This window comes from Euleptes europaea, chromosome 5 (genome assembly GCF_029931775.1).
Source record: "Euleptes europaea isolate rEulEur1 chromosome 5, rEulEur1.hap1, whole genome shotgun sequence".
Classification (NCBI taxonomy): Eukaryota; Metazoa; Chordata; class Lepidosauria; order Squamata; family Sphaerodactylidae; genus Euleptes; species Euleptes europaea.
The window spans coordinates 112,595,553-112,618,165 of NC_079316.1; the positions used below are offsets into that span (position 1 = coordinate 112,595,553).

Consider the following 22,613-nt stretch of genomic DNA (forward strand, 5'->3'; position numbering starts at 1 on the left):
AGCCACCACCTAGAGGTTGGCAACCCTAAGTGTTACATATGGTTGGCCCAGCTAGAAGGGTGCATAGCAGATTGTTGGGAGCACAACAGACCAAAGTCTTGGGGGTTTGGAACATTACCAGATTCATGTACGCAAAGGAAGATGATACATTTAACGCCAAGTTGATCTCATTTTTAAAATTTGTTTTAGGCCTGGGAGCAGTTGGAGGGCGAAATTTCTTTCCCTGACATCCACCTTTTCGCTAGCGAGGCTTCTGATCTGCTGGTGAAAGAAATCAAGAAGAGCATGAACGGAAAGCCAGCAGGTGAACCTATACTTTGAATTTTCAAGTCTGGTTTGTTCCAACTTGATTGTTGTAATATACAGTACATTGTACATAGGACAGATAATTTAGGTTGTTTGGTCAATAAGTATATAGTTGTGACTATGTTATTGTGAGAGTCCCCAACCTAGCTGGGCAAACTTCGCCAAATCAATTGCTCAGACTTGGATGCAGAAACAAAAGATTTATTGAAGGCTTCAGATAGAGAAGACAGGCTCATGGATTCAAAGTTGCGAGTGACTAGCTTATCGGGGTTACAGTATTTATCTACTACAGGGCACGAAGGTTCACACGCTTGGGAGGCATGGGAGGTTACAAGGCAAATCGGTGCAGCACAAAACATCAAACAGTCCTAGAGAGACAGTGAGGGCTATCTGCATTTCAAGGCCGGACTCGGCCCGAGGGAGTGAAGGCAGAAAGCACAGCAGGGGAGGAGAGGTGGCACCTGGGCAAGATGGACGAGGCGGGGGACTCAGGAAGACGCATAGAGGTGCGAACTGCTTGTACGAGTTCAAAGGGGTAGAGATAGCAACGGATAAGGGCTAAAACCAGATGGAAACCAGATGGCCCTCACATTCTGCCCCCCTTAAGGCCCCCCTCCCGCGAGTTCAGGAGGTCGAGGCTTCTCGGGATAAGCGCAATGGAATTCGTGTACGAGCCGGGGGGCTGCCATATGGGGGGCTGCTACCCATTCATCGTGCGCAGCGCCCAGATGTTTCCACTGTACAAAGTAAAACAGCTTTCCCTTCTTCCACTTGGAGTCCAAGACCTTGGATACTTCCATGTGGGTATCCCCTCCCACAACAGTGGGCACTTCAGGCTTGGAAGGGGGGTGGAACTGGGGAGCGGAGACGAATGGTTTGAGCAGACTAATGTGAAAAACGGGGTGTACTCCCCGAAGAGTTTTGGGCAGATCCAGCTCCGCAGTTACCTCGTTTATCACCCGGGTAATGGGGAAGGGGCCCACATAACGGTCACTGAGTTTTTTACAGGGTCGGAGGGAACGCAGATTTTTCGTGGAAAGATAAACCTGTTCTCCCACCCGAAGTTCCCACCCCTGCGACCGGTGTTTGTCAGACTGTTCCTTGTATTTCCGCTTGGCCCGTTCAAGGTTCTTTTGTAGCCAGGGCCAAGTGGAACTAACCGCCTGTACCCATTCCTGCATCTCGGGCACTGCCTCGAGTTCGGGGGTGACGGGGGCGGCACCGAAAGGGCCGAAATCGGTTCCGTATACCACTCGGAAAGGACTAAACCCCGTGGAGGAGTGGGGGGCATTGTTGTATGCGTATTCGGCGAAAGGTAACAGGTCTACCCAGTCATCCTGATGGTAATTGACATAGCATCGGAGGTAGCACTCGATCACGGCATTCACCCGTTCGGTTTGACCATCGGTTTGAGGGTGGTAGGCCGACGAGAGACCCTGTTCCCCCACCCCCATAAGTTTCAGGAAGGCCCGCCAGAATTTGGCAACGAACTGAGCCCCTCTGTCGGAGAGGACCTTCCTAGGGACCGAGTGAAGCCTGAGGACATGGGTGACAAACATTTTGGCCAACCCCTGCGCTGACGGGAGTCCAGTGCAGGGGACAAAGTGGACCTGCTTGGAGAAGAGATCTGTAACAACCCATAGTACAGTTTTGCCCCTGCTGGGGGGTAGATCGGTGACGAAATCCATGGCGATCACCTCCCATGGCCGGGTGGGGATTTCCAGAGGTTTCAGAAGCCCTGGGGTTTTGCCCCCCCCCCTGTTTTTGGCAGTGGCGCATATGGGACAACTGCGAACGTACAATTCTACATCCCCTCTCATGCCCGGCCACCAGAACTGCCGTCGTACCAAATGCAACGTCTTGACAAATCCAAAGTGACCGGCCAGCTTGGCTCCGTGGACCAGTCCCAAAACCTCCTTGCGAAGGGAGGCTGGGACATAGAGTTTCCCTCCCTGCACCCACCAGGACTCTTGCTGTTCCATACCGGGTGGGAGCGTCTGCAGCTCCGCTTCCTGTAGGGACGCTTCCCGGAGGCGTTGCTGAAAAGCCTCCGGGATTCCCCTGAGCGAGGGACCACTGGGGTGGCGGGTTTGAGACCGGGTAGAGACCGCCAAGCCAGGGATCTCTCCCCTTTGCTCAGGAGTGAATAGAGAGTCCACAGGACGGTCAAAATCGTTGCGGTACTGGGGCAGTCTGGATAGAGCGTCCGCTAGGGCGTTTTCCTTGCCGGGCACGTGTTTGAGGGTGAACCGAAATTTGGCGAAGAACTGAGCCCAACGGATTTGCTTGGCGTTGAGCTTTCTAGCCCCTTTAAGGGCCTCTAGATTTTTATGATCGGTACACACCTCAAACGGGAATTCTGCCCCCTCTAGAAAATGCCTCCACACGGTGAGGGTGTGCTTAACTGCCGCGGCTTCTTTCTCCCAGATGGCCCAGTTGATTTCGGACTGGGTAAACTTCTTGGAGAAATAGGCGCATGGCCTTAAAGCGCCACTTTCGTCCCGCTGCAGGAGGGCCCCTCCCATAGCCACATCGGAGGCGTCCACCTGGACTACAAACGGTTTGGTGCAGTCCGGGTGGGCCAGGACCGGTTCGGACGAGAAGAGGAGCTTCAGGTCCTCAAAAGCCCGTTGGCAGGGGGGGGACCACTGCAACCGGGCCGAAGGCAAAGCGGCACTGGCACCCTTTCCCTTAGTGCGCAGAAGGGAAGTAAGAGGGAGAGCCACTTGCGCAAAGTTAGGAATAAAATTGCGGTAGAAGTTGGCGAACCCCAGAAACTGCTGCAGTTGCTTGCGCGTAGTAGGGGGTTCCCAATCCCGCACTGCCTGAACCTTCCCGGGGTCCATCTCCAACCCCTGGTGGGAGATTACGTAGCCTAGAAAGGTAATGGAAGGCTGGTGGAATTCACACTTAGATACTTTGGCATATAATCTGTGGTCCCGTAACCACTGAAGGACCTCCCGCACCAGCCGGACATGCTCCTCCATGGTTTCAGAATAAATGAGTATGTCGTCCAAAAATACCACCACCCCCCGAAACAGTAAATCATGTAACACTTCATTGATTAACTGCATGAACACACTCGGAGCCCCAGAAAGTCCGAACGGCATTACTAAATACTCAAACATGCCAAAACAGCTCGAAAAAGCCGTTTTTGGTTCGTCCCCCTCTTTTATGCGGATGCGGTGATAGGCTTCCACTAAATCCAGTTTGGTGAAAATCCGGCCCTCCTTCAATTGTGCTAGCAGGTCTGGAATGAGAGGGAGGGGGTAAGCGTTAGACTGCGTGACAGCGTTGAGTCTCCGAAAGTCAATACACAGTCTTAAGTCACCCGTTTTCTTTTTGACAAAAAAGGCGGGGGCGGAGTACGGAGCTTTGGAGGGGCGGATGAAGCCCCTCGCCAAGTTGGTGTCCAAATAGTCCCGCAACACTGCTTTTTCACTGGGGCTCATGGGGTACACCTTTCCCTTGGATAACTTGCCGTCCCCAACAATTTCAATCGCACAGTCGGTCTCCCGGTGCGGTGGCAGTTCGTCACACTCCCGCACATCAAATACGTCCGAATATTGGGAGTATTCCGAGGGCAGGTTGGGGGTATTGGAAACGGGTTCTGGGGAACCCACTAGGGCGGCCGCCGGGGTGCTGGTCATGCGGTCCCTGTCATGCATGGCGCAGGGATCCTCTGGGAAGGTAAGGGTCCGCTTGACCCAATCAATGGAAGGGTTGTGCCCCCGCAGCCAGTTCATCCCCAGAACTACAGGGGCAACTATGGGTGCAATGGTAAAGTACAGCTGTTCCCAATGCTCCCCTACAGTCATGACTACTGCGGTAGTTCGGTGAGTGACAGGCCCCTTTTTAAAGTCACTCCCGTCCATCTGGGAGAAGCGGAGGGGACCCGGGAGGCGCTTGCGGCGGACTTGCAAACTCCGGGCCGCCTCCTCACTAATTAAAGTGCGGGCGCACCCCGAGTCCACGAGCGCGGGGAACTCTAAAGCTGGACCCCCCTTGGGTAGGGATAGGTGAACCCGGATATAAACATTATCTTCCTGGGCGCTTACCATCGGTGGAGCTCCTTGCACAACGGACGGTGCGGTCTGCTGAGGAGCCCCCCTTACAGCAGACCGACGGCGTTTTTTGCCGGCACATCCCACTCTTCCTCCTCGCTGGACGAGGGGGACGAGGTATTTGTAATCCGTGACTCGGCAGAGTCAGAGGTTGCACTGGTAATCCGGGGTCCCGATGGACCGGGCGAGTTGGCGGTCCCATCCAGGGCGTGCGCGTGTAGTGCCGAGGGAGTGCTCCGTCATCCTGGAGCGGTGCTTCGGCGTCGCGGTTGACCCTCTGCGGGGGCTTTCTCAGGTTCGCTCGGAACGGGACGAACGGAAGCCAGGCGTCCGGAGCGGGATGGGCATTGGGAGGTGAAGTGACCCTTTCCTCCACAGACCAGGCACACCCCTGCCTCGAAGCGCTTGCGGCGCTCCGCTGACATGGGGCCGGCACCGCCTGGGGTGCGAGGGTCACGGATCCCACTTGACTTGTCTCCTCTTGGTTTGAAGTCGCGGCCGGAACGTTGCTTGGACAGGTTCAGGAGCTGCTTCCTATTTTCGATATCGGCGGCGTGGCGCACCCAACCCTCAACGTCAGGGGGGTTACCTTGCATAAAGGCCCAATGCTGCAGGTCCGGGTTTAGGCCCTCCCTGAACAACTGCACCCGGGTAGCCTCACTCCAGTCCAGAATCCGACTCGATAAGGACTGGAACTCGCTCGCATACTGCGCCACTGACTTGGTCCCTTGGCGCAGTTGCATCAGAGCGGCTTTGGCCCGTTCCCCTAGATTCGGGTCCTCGAACCGGTTACGGAGTGCGATCATAAAGTCATCCAAACTCCGTAGCACAGGGGAGCGGAGCTCGTACTGTAACACCATCCACGCGGCCGCTTCGCCTTGCAGGAGGGAGGCCACATACTGGACCTGGGACTCCTCGGAGGTAAAGGTCCTGCCCTGCTCCCGCATAAAAATGTCCACTTGGACCATGAAAAAGGTCAACTGGTCCCCCGACCCATCATACGTGATTTTCAAGTCCCGGCGGGCCGGGGTGCTGGGAGGAGGCGCGGGGGGAGCCGCCGGTGTCCCACCCGGAGGGTTACCCGGCGGGGGCTGTACCTTCAGCGCGTCCATGGCAGCGGCCATCTCCTCCATCACAAGCTGCATGGCATCTATGCGCTCCACCATCGCTTGGCGTTCCTCCTGCCACTGTCTCCGCTCCTCATCCATCAGAGCGTCCCGACGAGCGGGGTCGTCCTCGAACCCCGTACCAGTTAAGGCCAAGCGGCGGTGCTTTGCCTCAGTCCGGGAAAGTGACCAACCTTTCGGCAAATCCAGCCAAGTGTTAAAGGTGGTCTTGGGACGTGTGCCCGGTCCCGGTCCCGGGTGGGGCACGCCTGGCACCTTCTGGTCCCGTTTGTCCTTCGGGGCCGGCTTGTCCGGTGCACCGCTTCCGTCCGGCGAAGCCGGAGGGGTAGTTTTTTCCTCGTCGCCTGACATGGCTGTCCCGTAGGGTACAGGTGCAGAACGAAGAGGCACGGACTCGCAACTTAATGTGAGAGTCCCCAACCTAGCTGGGCAAACTTCGCCAAATCAATTGCTCAGACTTGGATGCAGAAACAAAAGATTTATTGAAGGCTTCAGATAGAGAAGACAGGCTCATGGATTCAAAGTTGCGAGTGACTAGCTTATCGGGGTTACAGTATTTATCTACTACAGGGCACGAAGGTTCACACGCTTGGGAGGCATGGGAGGTTACAAGGCAAATCGGTGCAGCACAAAACATCAAACAGTCCTAGAGAGACAGTGAGGGCTATCTGCATTTCAAGGCCGGACTCGGCCCGAGGGAGTGAAGGCAGAAAGCACAGCAGGGGAGGAGAGGTGGCACCTGGGCAAGATGGACGAGGCGGGGGACTCAGGAAGACGCATAGAGGTGCGAACTGCTTGTACGAGTTCAAAGGGGTAGAGATAGCAACGGATAAGGGCTAAAACCAGATGGAAACCAGATGGCCCTCACAGTTATATGTTGTAGCAATTTATATAAATATTTGCACTTCGTTATATTCATTCGCTTCTGTGCTGATTTCCAAACCCTTCAGGTATACGCACAGGGGTGTCTTTTTTCTTTCCACTACCTGGCAGTTGGCAACCCTAATGCTGGCCATAATTAGACGAGTAATAGAGACTGAAACTGCTGCTACCGTACTGCCCTTGTACAAATCTATAGTGAGACCACACTTTGAATACTGTGTACGGTTCTGGTCGCCACACCTAAAAAAGGATGGTCATTTATGCATGGGTACTTGGACTCACGTTCGCCCCGTTTGACTCAGTTGTTCTTTGGAGTTATGCACGAGTTTTCCGTCCATTAGAAATGACCTTGCTGCCAGCCCTCACAATTGTCCGGGTCTTCCCATTCCTCTGTTGACCCAACTCTGTCCTCTCCCCTGAGGTCAGCCTGGGTGAAATCCCCATGCAGAAGGCTCAGTGCGGGCCACAGGAAGATTGCTTCCTCTCACAGCCAATCACAAAGCAGCGTGGAAAGGGGCTGGGATTTAAATACTTCCGCCTTCCTGTTTTCTCAGAGCTTTTTCTGAGCAGAAGAAAGGCTTTTTAAAATCGAGGCTTGGATTCCCCCCCCCTTCCTTTCTGATTGCTCTGGTTTTTGTTTTGTTTCGTTCTTAAAATGCTTTTTTATGCGGCAGTTGGGTTTTTTTGTGGGGGAGGGAAATCTTCTCTGATGGGGAGCACTGTGAAGTAAGCCAATTACAAAGCAGCATTTAAAGCACTGGTTCCCAACCAGGGGTCCGTGGACCCCCAGGGGTCCGCGAGAACTAAATTAAGGTCCACGAAACAAAGTTATAAACCTATAATAAATTAATATTTTCAATTAAAAGTTCTCTGTTATAAAAATATATATTCAACTATTATTCTAAGTTTAATGTTTAACTGACAGTTATGATTAAAGTTTATTTTCAAATTCCCGGAATTTTTATTTTGAACCTTGGGGTTCCCTGCACCGAACAAAAAGGTCCTAGTGGTTCCTGGTCAAAAAAAGGTTGGGAACCACTGATTTAAAGGGACGGGACTTGATTTGAGTTTGGAGACTGCTGGTGCAGAGATTCCCAACGGGAAAGTGTGGGTCCAGCCAGCAAAAATTACTGAAACAGCTAATTTGAGGCTTATTTTCAGTTCGGGTATATCGATATGCACAACCCTAAATACTAGTCATGATGATGCATCCCTATTCTCTCCAGGATCAGAGGAGCATGACTATTATATTAGGTGCTGTGGAGCACAGGCAGGATGGTGCTGCTGCAGTCGTCTTGCTTGTGGGCTTCCTGGAGGCCCCTGGTTGGCCACTGTGTGAATAGACAGCTGGGCTTGATGGGCCTGGGTCTGATCCAGCAGGGCTTCTCTTATGTTATGTTCTCTCTAATATTGCGATGGCAGAAGCAGCCCGACAGAGCGTGTGGCGGTTCCTGCAGGGGAAAGCAGAAGAGGAAATCCACGGCTATGTGCTCCTGAGAGCGCTCTACGTGCTCTTGCATGCTCCCTTGGTGAGATAAATGGTTTCCACACAACTTTGGTTGCCAGTCTCCAGGGGGTGGCTGGAGATCTCCTGCTATTACAACTGATCTCCAGGCGAGAGAGATCCGTTCCCCTGGAGAAAAGGGCCGCTTTGGCAATTGGAGTCTATGGCATTGAAGTCCCTCCCCTCTCCAAACCACGCCCTCCTCAGGCTCCACCCCCCAAAACTCCAGGTATTTCCCAACTAGGAGCTGGCAACCTTACATGCAACCCTTTCCCCAATCCAGGCAGACAGTATGAACACCGTCTTAGGGTTCTGCTTGCTTTCCTAAACTGCTTCCAGATGGCTGCCGAGAGATCTGTGTACGGATGGCTGTGAAACAATTTCTTACCTTTCTCAGTTCAGTTTTCACTTTGATTGTGCTGTCTATCTGGTTGGTTGCTGATACAGCTGAAGAGAAAGGGAAGAGTTCTGGGATTCCCAACTCTAGGGTCTGCAGATGACTGAGATCCATTTCCCTGGAGAAAATGGCTGCTTAGGAAGGTGGAGTCTCCATGGCATTATACACTGTTGAGATCCCTCCCCTCCCTAAACCTCCCGTTCCCCGGGCTCTGCTCCCAAATCTCCAGGAATTTTTAAACCTAGAGTTGGGAACCCTAGATGCCTCTTTTTCCTTCAGCGGTAGCCACAACCAAATGCCCTTTTTCCCTAGTGGAAAAATGACCACTGCGTATGTATTTTTCCTGTCTTATTTGTTTTACTTATGCCCCACCTTTCCCCCCAATTAGGACCCAAAGTACCTTACATCTTTCTCCTTTCCTCTGTTTTATCCTCATGACAACCCTGTGAGGTAGGTTAGTCTGAGAAGGTGTGACCGGCCCAGGGCACCGGCAGAGTGCGGTTTCGAACCTGGATCTCCCAGATCCTAGTTTGACACTCCACTACAGTACACTGGCTCTCCAGTTTGCTTACCAGCCATTGTTGGGGGCCGGGCTGAAGCTGAGTCGTGGTTCTTCTCTTGATCATGGGACAGATAGAATGGTATTATGTCAACTCAGAAGCACTTCCCAGCGGGCTCCATGGGGTTTACTCTCCAGTCAGTGTGCTTTGGATTGCAGCCTAATCACTGTTCTCTACTCAGTCAGCAGTAAAATCAGCTAAGACCAGGATTGCCAACCTCCAGGTGGAGGCTGGAGATCTCCTGCTATTACAACTGATCTCCAGGCTATAGAAAACAGTCCCCCTGGAAAAAATGGCTTCTTTGGCAGTTGGACTCTATGGCATTGAAGTCCCCTTCCCTCTCCAAACCCCACTTTTCTCAGGCGCCGCCCCACCTGTATGTGGCCAATACTTAACAGATGGGCCAGAAATATACTCCAGAAGGTTATTACTTGAGGTCATTATATAGTAGGGTTGCCAGCCTCCAGATGGTGGCTGGAGATCTCCTGCTTGCAACTGATCTCCAGGTGACAGAGATCAGTTTCCCTGGAGAAAATGGCCACTTTGGCCTTTGGACTCTATGGCATTGAAGTCCCTCCCCAAACCCTGCCCTTAGGGTTGCCAACTGCCAGGTAGTAGCAGGAGATCTCCTGCCAATTCAACTGATCTCCAGCCGATAGAGATCAGATCACCTGGAGAAAAATGGCTGCTTTGGCAATTGAACTCTATGGCACTGAAGCCCCTCCCCAAACCCCCCCCTCTTCAGGCTCCGCCCCCAAAATATCCCACCAGTTGAGAAGAGGGACCTGCCAACCCTACCTGCCTTCCTCAGGCTCCGTCCCCCAAATCTCCAGTTATTTCCCAACCTGGAGCTGGCAACCCTATTATATAGGGAAGGCAGCCTGGACAGAAGTTTTGAAAGGAGGCTCACACGTTTGGCTTGCTTTCCCATGTGTAGGAACGAGGGACCCGACATGATATTATCCAGTCAGGGCTCCCAATAACTCTGCTGCAGTGCCTGTACCTCTTCTTTGCCTTTCACCTGGACGAAGATGGCGGTGGAACGTGTCAAGGGGAACGGCAGGTGCAGGAAGTACTTGTGCAGGTAAAAAGGAGCCGGAAGCTTGGTGCAGGGTGTATTGGTGCCTATGGGGGTAGGGTTGCCAATGGTGGGCTGAGAAATTCCCGGAGATTTGGTTTTGGGGGAAGAGCCTGGGGAACATGGTGTTGGGGGAGGGGAGGGATCTCAGCCAGGTATAATTCCATAGATTCCGCCCTCCAGCCCAGCCATTTTCTTCAGGCAAACCGATCTCTGTAGTCTGGAGATCACTTGAAATTCTGGGAGATCTCCAGGCCACATCTGGAAGTTGGTAATCGTAGCCTATAGATAGGGGCTAGGGTTGCCAGCTCCGGGTTGGGAAATACCTGGAGATTTGGGGGTGGAGCCTGAGGAGGGCGGGGTTAGGGGAGTGGAAGGACCTCAGTGGGGCATGATGCCATAGAATCCACCTTCCAAAGCGGCCATTATCTCCAGGTGAACTGATTTCTATCGCCTAGAGATCAGATGTAATAGCCATAACCTGGAGGTTGGCAACCCTAGAAGGGGAACCTCTTTCTTTCAGGCCAGGAGAGTGTGCTTTGTGAAGTATATCTAACTCCCCCAAGTGTTGTGTTTTGCTTCCAGATAATGCTCAATCTTTGTGCAGAAGAGCAAGGAGTCGAACAGCTTCTCATGACGTCTGACCTGCAGTCTCTGATCATAGCAACGGCCTCTCTCTGGAATCAAGGCAGCCCTTCCTGGAAGGGACCCACAAGTTGCGTCCTGCGAGCAATTTCAAAGGTCCCGTCCCAAAACATCATTTCATATCTGCAAGGTAACGGCCGTTCTTCCTCTCTGTTCTCATGCCTCAAATATAGGGTTGCCATATGCCAGTTAATTAATGGGCCTGCCCACCGCCCCTCAGCTGGCTGGCGGGTGGAAGCATGCCAGTTGAAGGGAGGGGCCAACTGCGCATGTGGCAAAATTATGGGCACTTTCACACAGCCCAAATAATGCACTTTCAATCCACTTTCAATGCACTTTGAAGGTGGATTTTACTGTGTGAACTGGCAAAATCAACTTGCAAACGATCGTTAAGGTGCACTGAAAGTGGATTGAAAGTGCATTATTTAAGATGTGTGAAAGTGCCCATTGTGTTTCTTCCAGGTTTGACCTGGAAGAGATGGGGACGCTCTAGCACATCCTCCAAAAAACTCTTATGGTTTCCATAGAGGTGTTTTTTTTTTTGGGGGGGGAGGGATGTCCTAGAGCATCCCTCTCCCTTCTAGGGTAAACCCAGAAATGGCTGCTGGCAGAGGTAGAACCATCAACAATATGCCTGGGAGTGAGATTATGCATAACTCAACAGGAGCAATTCAACCTTTCAGGCAGCATCAAAGAGGGCAGCATCTACCTCCTCACCCTGGTCAGGAGGTCCGCAGCAGACTCCAACCACAATACTCTTTGTCCTTCCTCCCCTTATCCTCACCCAGAGACTTTCCACTGGGGTGTCACCCTCCTCCTCCAGGATTTCCTGACAAGCAAACCTTATCCTCATGTACAGCCCCACTCCACCTCCTTTCTGACCTTTACAGTTTTTCTTGAACAACTCATATCTATCCACTACTACATTCCAGTCACGGGAATCATCTCACTGAGGGCGAAAATGCATGGTCGCTTTATCCTCCTTTAATCCCTGTTTTAGCCAGGATCGAACACACATTAAGCGAAACGCATGTGCTAGATCCTGTCTGAATCCTGGCTGAAACAGGGGTTAAAGGAGGATAAAGCGACAATGCATTTTCACCCTGAGTCTCTGTAATGCCTACTAAAACATATCCTTCTGACTGCATTAGAAGCTCAAGCTCTTCCTTCTTATTGCCCAAGCATTGGGCATTGCTGGACTCCTGAAGTCCCACAGCTTCGTCTCCATTTGACCCGGCCCTCCCAGCTGGGCATCTGCTGTTTGCTCTCCTTCATTGAAATCCCCATGCTGGCGGTCTCCTTCCCTTTGTGGTGACAGTTTAAAGCCCTCTTGATGAATCTGCCCAGGTTTCTGCCAAACAAACTCCTCCTGGATCTTGCTAAGTGAAGTCCATTGAGAGTACAGTGTTCTGTTGCAGGGATTTTTCAGCTGACTCAGCCAAGGGCAGCCATAGATGCTTGTATCACATCAGTAGATTTCCCCATGCTTCAAAGTGCATTGAAAGTGGATTGAAAGTGCATGAGGTGGTGAGTTCCCCCTCTCTGGCAGTCTTCAAGCAGTGGCTGGACAAATACTGGTCAGGGATGCTCTAGGTTGATCCTGCATTGAGCAGGGGGTTGGACTAGATAGCTTGTATGGCCCCTTCCAACTCTATGGTTCTATGATTCTGTGACTGACAGCCAAAGGACCGACTTCTGTGTACTGAAAATCCCTTGCTAAGTGTGTGTTGCTTTATTTCCAGCTACAGACTGTGTTAAGATGTCCATTCAGAACCTGTCAAAATTGATGGACTCCTTGTCGCCATGTGACGTATGTGAAGTCCTCAACATACTCTTGTGTTTTGTGAAGAACTCCTACACGGTCTCCCCGGCCTTGCTTTCAGAGTTTGAGAATAACGGGGGGTACCAGCTGCTGCTGACAGTTTTTCTCAGGCAAGTCTGTTGATTGGTTGTTTACAGCCACATGGGCCCAAAAGTAAAAGCCAGAAACACCACCCCCAAATTCCCTTTTATTAGGGCCAGGCCAAGCTTCCAAGTTTGCTAGAGCTCTTCAACAGGCCAGCAGTTACAAAATAAAAGGAGAAAAAACCACGATCTTAAGGATCGTGTTCATAGGAAAGGTGGCATGGTACAGCCCTGTCTCATCAGATCTCAGAAGTTATGCAAAGTTGGTACTTGGATGGGAGACCACCAAGGAAGACTCTGCAGAGGAAGGCAATGGCAACCCACCCCTGCTTCTCACTTGCCCAGAAAGCCCCTTGCTGTGGTTGCCATAAATTGGTGACATTCTTCAAGCAGAGGCTGGACAGACACTTGTCAGGGATGCTCTAGGCTGTTCCTGCATTGAGCAGGTGGTTGGACCTGATTGCCTTTATGGACCCTTCCAGCTCTATGATTCTATTAGCCTATAATTGTATGAAGGCACATACATATGTAGATAAGCATGATATTCAGGTCATGATGTTAATAACTCTGCATGCCAACATATGGTGGTCTCCATAGGTAATTCCATAGCAACAGTTCTCTCCAGGTGTCTAATCTCCCCCATACCCAGTGAGACTTAAAACCCCTTTTCAGAAGGAAGAGTAGTCGAAATCACTTGAAAGTCATGGTGTAGCTAGTTGCCTGCCAAGACGGACGATTTCTGCCCTGTTGTCAGGTTGTGCTTGATTTCCCCAGCAATTGCTTGGTATCAGGTATGTGTGTGTTTTTAATTTCTCTGTGTTCCCTATTGTGGGTTTCACTTTAACACTGGGGGATTTCCGTTAAACAACTCCGTCACAGTGTTCTGCTTCTACTAACTAGGCGCTTGACAGAGACATTGCCCAATCCAGAATTTGCCTCTCACACTCAAACTCCCTCCTCTTCCTCTAGAACTTTCTCTTCTGAATTTTGGACGTTGCTATGTGTAACCAAGCAAAAGATGAGATTCTTCTGTTCAGAACAATAGAATGGAATACCACATTTTCCTTTATTGCATACTTAGTCTGATCTTTAAAACCCCAAACACCTTCCCTTATTAGGGTTCCCAACTGCCCGCTAATTAGGGTTGCCAACCTCCAGGTACTAGCTGGAGATCTCCTGCTATTACAACTGATCTCCAGCCAATAGAGATCAGGTCCCCTGGAGAAAATGGCTGCTTTGGCAATTGGACTGTATGGCATTGAAGTCCCACCCCACCCTCTTCAGGGTCTGCCCCCATAACCTCCCACGGGTGGCAAAGAGGGACCTGGCAACCCTACCACTAATGACGGGCAATCGCCTGCCGATTTGCACTGCTGCCTGCCGACAATCAGCTGGTTGGCTGGCAGAAGCAGGCTGGCAGAAGGGGTAGAGTGATCAGCACCCCCTGCGTGATGGTGTCACTTCCGGCATGACACGAAAGCACGGGCATAGCATCAAGGGGAAGCTCTAGCTCTCTCCCCCCAAAACTGTATGGAAACCGTAGAGTTTTGAGCAAGTGCAAAAGTGTCCTCCTGGTGTGATGCCAGTGGTTCCGTGTCCAACTGGAAGTGATGTCATTGAACCGGCCTTCCTAAAGCTCCCACCCTTAGCCAGGAGGAACCTGGCAACCCTTTCCCTTATGTATCTCCCTGTTGGAGGGGTCCCCAAAATTTTGAGTCTGGGGACACCTTTGGAATTCTGACATAGGGTGGTGGGCACAGCCCCAAAATGGCTGCGGCAGGAAGCGGAGCACAGAGGAAGCCCAAGTGCAGGGGACAAGAGGAGTATTTTTTTAAAAAATATATGCTGGGGAAAAGGAGTGTGGGAGAGAATAAAACCAACCCTGTAGTGAATAAAACCAACCCCCTGAAACAATGTTATCTTATTCTGCACAGCCTATCAGATCTCCAGTGGCCAATCAGAAGCCCTGCTGGGCAAGGCCCCCACCTGGCCCCACCCACTTTGTAAAACACCTGGCGAGCAGCCAGGATGGCCTTAGCACGTGCTGTGATGCCCACGAGCACTATGCTGGGAGCTAGGTTTCCAACCTCCAGGTATTAGCTGGAGATCTCCTGCTATTAGAACTGATCTCCAGCCGACAGAGATCAGTTCCCCAGGAGAAAATGGCCACTTTGGAAGGTGGACTCTATGGCGTTGAAGTCCCTCCCCTCCACAAACCCCACACTCCTCAAGCTCCGCCCCCAAAACATCCCACCGGTGGCGAAGAGGGACCTGGCAACCCTATTGGGAACCCCTGACCTATTGTGCCAAGCAGTATGGGAGGCCTTTTAGGGGGAATCTCAGAATGAGTTCATTTAGTAGGGTTTTGAGGTTGTGGGTTTAACCTTTTTAGTTAGGAAGGCCTTGAGTAGGGTTGCCAACCTCCAGGTGGTAGCTGGAGATCTCCTGCTGTTACAACTGATCTCCAGCCGATAGAGATCAGTTTCCCTGGAGAAAATGGCCGCTTTTGCCATTGGACTCCATGGCATTGAAGTCCCTCCCCTCTCCAAACCAACGCCCTCCTCAGGTTCCTCCCCCAAAACCTCCCACCACTGGCGAAGAGGGACCTGGCAACCCTAGATCTCCTAGAGTTATAGCTGATCTCCATAATACAGAGATCAGTTCCCCTGGAGAAAATGGCTGCTTTGGAAATATACTTCATAATGCTATTACTTGAGGTCATTATATAGTAGAGTTGCCAACCTCCAGGTGGTGGCTGGAGATCTCCCACTATTACAACTGATCTCCAGACAATAGAGACCAGTTCCCCTGGAGAAAAATGGCCGCTTTGCCAATTAAACTCTGTCACTGAAGTCCCTCCTCTCCGTAAGCCTCGCCCTCCTCAGGCTCTACCCCCAAAACCTTGTACCAGTGGCAAAGAGGGACCTGTCAGCCCTTAGGACATCTCTAGACCCCCACAGTGACTTGGTGGGGTTTCTCAAATATTCTTGTCTTTAGGAAATGAACTGTAGGCGTAAATAAGAAGTCCATCAGAAAATCCATCTAGTGTGGATGTTGTCCCTTATTTTTTAATGGGAGGGGTATCTGGATGCAAATGAAGGAAGAAGAATTGAGTTTTATATGCCGACTTTCTCTACCACTTAAGGAAGAATCAAACCGTCTTACAATAACTTTCCCTTCCCCGCCCCACAACAGACACCCTGCGAGCTAGGTGGGGCTGAGAGAGCTCTAAGAGCTGTGACTAGCCCAAGTCACCCAGCAAGCTTTATATGGAGGAGTGGGGAAACCAACCCAGTTCACCAGATTAGCGTCCGCCGCTCATGTGGAGGAGTGGGCAATCAAACCTGCTTCTCCAGATTAGAGTCGATCACGCCAAACCACCGCTCTTAGCCACCACGCTGGCTCTCAATGCCGTTTTTTTTTTTTTTGCTTTTGATTGGGTGTGCAATTCAGATGGGCCTCCCCAATATTTCAGACCTCCTGTTCAGAATGCGCAGGAGTTCGTACATCTGTCCACCGATATTTTTTCCACCAAGAAAATTGGATAATACCAGACAGAAAATTAATTTGGAATAATTGATCTATCCAGCTGGCATTGAAAATGCCACCTGCTCCCTGCGTCAGAGTGAGAATCTATGTGGGAAGTTTTGCTTTAATAATTATTTGGCTTTTTCGGGTTCCGCTATTTGCCTTTGCTCAGATGCATGACTCTATACTTTTTCCCATTTATCTATCTACCTTTTTTTTAAAAACTGGTTTTGTTAGGGCCCCGAGTTCCTTTTTGAGGTTGAGGTTGTGTAATCGGAGCCAACTTGGTCTGACCAACCATTCAGTGGGTTGATCTGGATCAAGCATAAGGGTTTTTTAAAAGACGGGGCTCACCAAGTCCTGCCCGGAGGAATATACCCTCCAACTAAAAAGAACCAGCTTTAACAGCTGCTTACACCACTAGGCTTCCTAAGGAGACTCCCTCACCCATGCAGATGAGTAATCTCCTTCAGACAGCCCCCATGGTCAAGACTTCGGCTGATATCACAACCCACCCACCCCATGAAAACCTCCTTTCCAAAAGTAGGTTGCCCCGAGTAGAGGCTTTGTTTCTCCACACCATGACCATATCTTGAAATCAGATTTTTTATGACCATAATAAAGGACTGTCAGAGGATGTCATTTGCCACCCAAATAAATGTTTTCTATGTCTTATTTTCCTTGCATTTAAGCCATTTTCCTCAGTTTGGAAGCTACTTTGCATAGCATCATGCACTCCAGATACGAAGGCAGCCCCCAGACTTTGAGGCACCAGCCTGTCAGTCAGCACTTTCCATAAGTCCTGGGTGGATATATTGACACGATCCTCCTGTTTCCAGGTACGACGGGCCGCTGGATGGCAAAGAAGACACGAGTCTCCAAGAAACCCTGGACATCCTGACGCAGCTCACTGTCTGTGGGCAAATGGAACTGAAGGTGTCAGGCAACATGGCCCACCCTCAGCTCCCTCAATTCAGTGCAGAACAGCCTCCTTCCACTGGTATGTATCTGGAGGCCAGCAGGGTGTGAGAAGATAATTTAGCTGCGCACAATGTAGAAAAGAGGGTGTTTCATGGAGGAGAGCGCTTGGGAGTTTAGCCACGTCCTAGGAGTTGAAAGAGTGTGCCCGGCTCAGTCTCTATGGACTCCCAAAGCTTCCAAGAGTGTCTGTGGGAATGAAAACTAAAAATAAAATAAAATATTTTTGCCTGGAGCTAGGGTTGCCAACCTCCAGGTGGTGGCTGGAGATCTCCTGTTGTTACAGCTGATCTCCAGGCAACAGAGATCAGTTCCCCTGGAGAAAATGGCTGCTTTGAAAGGTGGACTTTATGGCTTTATACCCCACTGAAGTCCCTCTTCTCCCCCAATCCCGCCCTCCTCAGTCTCCACCCTTAAATTTCCAGGAATTTCCCAACCTGAAGTTGGCAACCCTGAGTAATTTATGTTCCTGTTGCCTCCTAATGGCCGAGTAGCAGATACATTGAGCAGTCAAACCCGACTTGCACCTAGGGAAGGTCGGGGCATGTGGAGACTTTTTCCAAGCTGGATGCCAGGCTGGGGCTTTGTGTGCTGCAGCTCCAATGATTTATACCCTTGTCTTGCTGTGTGGACTCCAAACTTCATAGCAATCGTCCCAGAAGCCTCAGGGTTGCTTGCTGAGGTGGTCTTTGATGTTTAGCCTCTATTCATTTCTAAGGCATTTCCACAGCCACTGGGCATGTGGAATTTTCTCCATTGTGTTTTGGGTAAGGGGCTGGTGGGGAACTCTTCATCCAGCGAGGCCTTGGCAGAAACAGCTGGTCTTGATTTTGTTTCCTCAGGAAACAGAGTGAGAAACCTGAAGGCTTTCCAGGTGTTAGAATCCCTCTTTCGGAAGACCAGCAACCCGGCCCTCAGCCAGCGTATCTTGCTGGCCATGAAGTCCATCTGGACTTGGGACCCCGTGAACTTCTTCCTCCTCGAATGGTCACTGCAGCCCATTGCCCAGTTTGTCGGCCTCCTCCCCCTCAAGCCGCCCCAGGTCCAGACTCAGTTCTTCCAGCTGGTCGAGTCAGTGGTTCTGGACTTCTCCTACATCCCTCACGATATCCTGAAGGAGATTCAGGGTCTGATCAAGGAGAATGCAGACCCCCTCAGCACCTCTGCGGCTCTGTGCTGCCTCCGGAACATCGCCCAAAAGGATGCGCTCTTTACGGATATCTTTCGAGACTCAGGGCTCTTGGGGATGCTGCTGGTGCAATTGCGCAAAGAGGCAAAGATACTGAGGAGGAAAGGTACATTCCTCCCTCTCTATCTCCTCTATCATCTATCTATTCGTCTATCTATTCATCTATCATCTATCTATCATCTATCACCTATCTATCATCTATCCCCTATCATCTATCTATCAATCCATTTATCTATCATCTAGATAGATAATCAAAGCAGGGTCTGATCAAGGAGAATGAGGATCCACTCAGCACGGCCCTAGATAGATGATAATTATAGATGATAGATAGAAAGATGATCTTTCTATCTATCTATTTATCTATCATCTATCAATAATCTATCATCTATTTATCTAACTATCTATCATCTATCTAGTTCACAAAAATGAGTCATCTTTGGTTCGTTTTGAGGAGTTATGGGTCTCCTCCCATGTGCTTTCAGCACTTTCAAAAACCTACCCTCAGGGTTAACACTCAGGAGATTGGTCTGGTTTCTTTGTACACAGGTGGGGCCCACATACCTGGATGCCAAGAGGACACCACAGAAAGGGAGCTCATCAGTAGGATGCTGAAGATGGTGAACGTCCTCCTTGTGGGGTCAGTTAGGAACACTGGTAAGAGGAGCCCAAATCTCACTTGGGCCATTTATGCGTAGCTGTTTCCTCACGGTCACCCCGCCAAGTACTTTGGGGCTTTGCTTTGATTATACTTGCATTTTCTGATTGTTGGAGGTCTCCTCGCTCTCCCCATGCGTTTCCACATATTTTGCCCATTTTCTGGATTTGTGTTTAGCCAGCACCCAGAAAACGTGTAGAAAACTATTCTTATTTATCTGTTTGTTTGTTTTTGAACCTTTATCCTGCCCTTTCTCCTGGCTGAGGCCAGGCTCAGGGCGGCTGACATAAATAAAATCATAAGACACATGGTAACACAAAATTAATTCCAGCACAGATTAAAACCAATAATTCTAAAGCTAAATGCATAGGCGCTCAAATATCAGCCTACAGGATCCCTTGCTAGCCCAGAAAATGCAGTCCGTGTCCCCAATTCAGTGTTCTAATTAAGGCTGTGCAAAAAAAAAAAAAACAACAACGGTAAATTTCAGGTTCGAGTTTATTGGACCCGATTTTTTTTTGGTAAACCCGAAATAAGCCTAATTCCCATACTGAGAATTCGGCTTTTTCTAGGTTTCCCGTAAAAATTCGGGTCCAGTAAAGCCTTTCCATGGCTCCTGGGGGGCATTTTTGCAGGTAGAGGCCCCAAATTTGCAGTGTGGCTGCAAGGGACTCTCCTTGCAAGTTCCCCCATGTTTGGTGGAGATTGGGTCAGGGGGTCCAATTTTATGGGGTCTGGAAGGGGTTGCCCCGCCAATTCTCCTCAATAGAAAAGTTAAGCAATAGTGAAGTGCTGTAGTCAGAATCTCTATTGTGAAATCTGCTAGTATTTTTCAATGGAGGAGCCGGGGAAACCCACAGCTTTAAACAATGGGCCAATACCCCCCCCCCCCAGGAGCCACAGAAAGCCAATCCCGAAAAAGCCAGATAGTTATCTGGCTTTTTTGGGGATGGCAAATTCGGCTTTGCCATCCTCCCCAGATTTAGGGACTCGGTAAACCCAAACCCGAAATTTACCAAAATGGCTTTGGGGGAGGGGGTATTTTTTCAGTGCGGGTTTTACCTAATGCACAGCCCTAGATCTAATAAAAGATACAAAATGAAAAGGGAAAGGGAGGGAGGCCAGCAATGATGGAAATGGTCGCTGCCCTCAACCAGAGGCCTCGTAGAACAATTTGGTCTTACAAGCCCTGCGGACCTGCTTTAAATCCCTCAGGGCCCTAGTCTCATCAGAGAGAGCATTCCCCCAGACTGGGGCCAGGACCGAGAAAGTCCTGGCCCTGGTTGAGGATAGCCGGACACTTCTCTGTCCGGGGACCACCAATAAGTTGGCATTAGTGGAGCTTAGCGCTCTCTGGGGGGCATACTGTATGTAGTTTGTTATTCCTTATCTCCCATAAATCTGTCTGTCAGGCCCATTTCTTCTCTTCTCTTTCTTCCCACCCTTCCTGGATCTAAAAAAAGGGTCATCTGAGGGCTTGCGTTCAAAGCAATCTGGGTCAGTATTCAAAACGTTGACATTAAATTGCAATCGACCAGTAACTGGATGTGAGCATGGCCCAATGAACTCGTTACTCTTTCTTACCTTACGCGGTGGACTCTGATCCGGTGAACCGGGTTTGTTTCCCCACTCCTACACATGAAGCCAGCTGGGTGACCTTGGGCTAGTCACAGTTCTCTCAGCCCCCCCCCCACCTCACAGGGCGTCTGTTGTGGGGAGAGGAAGAGAAGGTGATTGTAAACCAGTTTGATTCTTCCTCAAGTGGTGGAGAAAGTCAGCATATAAAAACCACCTCTTCTTCATCATCATCATCTTCTTCTTCATCATCATCCTTCAGTGGTTCTCCGGGATTATGGGATGGTGCCCTACATCAAGATTTTCCTGGATGATAGACTGTATCGAAGCGACACTTTGACCATCCTGGAGCAGCTGTCGGTGGTGAACCCCGAGGAATACATGAGCATTGTTGTTGGGGCCCTCTGCTCTTCCACCCAAGGGGAACTGGACCTCAAGCTCGATCTGCTGAAGGTGAGAAAGACTGCTTCACATCTGTTGGGGAGGGAGGCTTCCCCCTACCCTTCTATTGGAAAGTGTCTGGTCGTTCTGCTTGCTCCTTTCTGCCTTTGTTGGTACTGAATATGCATCAGCAAAAGGCTAGGGTATTTTATGCATAATTCAATAAGACAAGTATGGGGCAAAAGACAATAGAAGATAGTCACCTCTGTCTTTGCCCTGCCCTGGATGGCCCGTGCTAGTCCGATCTGATCAGGGTCGATTGTAGTTAGTACTTGGATGGGAGATAACCAAGGAAGTCCAGGGTTTCTATGGAGAGACAGGCAATGGCAAGCCACCTCTGTCGCCATAAGTCAGCTGCGATGGAAGTCATAAGCTATTACAACTGATCTCCAGGCGACAGAGATCAGTTCCCCTGGAGAAAATGGCTGCTTTGGCAATTGGCCTCTATGGCATTGAAGTCCCTCCCCTCTCCAAACCTTGCCCTCCTCAGGCTCCGCCCCAAAAATCTCCAGGTGTTTCTCAACCCGGAGCTACCCTACTGTGCTAGAATGTGGCAAAAAGAGAGAATGTTGGTAACTGGCTGTTTTCCCATTATGTGGCCATCCAGTGAGCCCTTTGTGTGTGGGGTGGTAGTGGGGGAGCGGGGAGAAATTGGATTTTGGAGTCAAATTAAGAACTTGACTAAGAAGCAAAGCACAGGCAAAAACAGTTATTGCTGTAGCCTGAACAATCATGTTTAAGTCTAAGTTTATCGCCCGCCTAAACTGGTATTAAAAAAAAAGAAATGCGGCTCCGACTCCTAATTCTGATAAATTATAACTGTGTTAATATATAATGTAAGAAAATGAATTCATTATCTCTCGCCTTCGGGACTGTGATTACATTATGCGTAAATTCAGATTGATTTGCTAATATATATTTAGCTGTTAAATCCTGAGCTCAAATGCGATTAGCCCCACAGTATCCCATAGTGGCACGCGGCAGGCAATTATAAGGAATAACGAATAATGGGATGTGAAAATAAATTCCGTTAGCTGTAACTGAGTTAGGGGTTTTCCAGCAGGCGGGCCTTTTACAGATTAAAGCCAGAAGGATGCTAACTCTTAGGCGATTAAATGGTAACAGAGTTAGAGCCAGAAGAAATGCAGTTAAAGCTGACCTCTCCAGATACATGCCACAGCCCTCCCGATACTTTGAGGTCCAATTTATTAAATTTGAGCCCCTTTCCGGGGTCTCTGCCTGGTTTGATACATTAGCATGCAAAACTGAATGACAGTAATAGAGTCTTCCGTCTGTGTTTCTAGCAAACCCCTTTTCACCTCTTTGGAGAATTAGGCGAGGGCGGCGTGGTGCAAAGAATGTGCCCCCTCCTCACGAGGTAGACAATAACTCACTCAGAGGCACTTGCAACTGATATGATGTTAACTCTTTGCAAAGTGGTAGAACTCCTACAGCAGCATTTTGCATGCAGAAGGAGCTAGGCACCTCTGGATAGCCAGTGTGGTGTAGTGGTTAAGAGTGATGGTTTGGAGCAGTGGACTCTAATCTAGAGAACCGCGTTCGATTCCCCACTCCTCCACATGAACAGGAGACTCTAATCTGAAGAACTGGGTTCAATTCCCCACTTCTCCACATGAGCAACGGACGCTAATCTGGTGAATCAGGTTGGTTTCCCCACTTCTACCCATGAAGCCAGCTGGGTGTCCCTGGGCTAGTCACAACCCTCTTAAAGCTGCCCCACTTACTTCACAGGGAGTCTGTTGTGGGGAGGGGAAAGGA

The 22,613-nt window shown here is 50.2% G+C and overlaps 1 protein-coding gene across 1 annotated transcript in view; it reads left to right on the forward strand.

Annotated features, from left to right (window-relative positions):
* The window catches only part of WDFY4 (WDFY family member 4), a 165,801-nt gene that overhangs the window by 1,029 nt on the left and 142,159 nt on the right, over positions 1-22,613 (forward strand). The window contains exons 2-10 of the mRNA XM_056850543.1: positions 190-304; positions 7,802-7,908; positions 9,778-9,924; positions 10,504-10,693; positions 12,306-12,495; positions 16,836-16,982; positions 17,773-18,269; positions 18,710-18,817; positions 20,656-20,846. Of these exons, the coding sequence (XP_056706521.1) occupies positions 190-304; positions 7,802-7,908; positions 9,778-9,924; positions 10,504-10,693; positions 12,306-12,495; positions 16,836-16,982; positions 17,773-18,269; positions 18,710-18,817; positions 20,656-20,846 (1,692 nt within the window). The remainder of the gene's footprint in view (positions 1-189; positions 305-7,801; positions 7,909-9,777; positions 9,925-10,503; positions 10,694-12,305; positions 12,496-16,835; positions 16,983-17,772; positions 18,270-18,709; positions 18,818-20,655; positions 20,847-22,613) is intronic.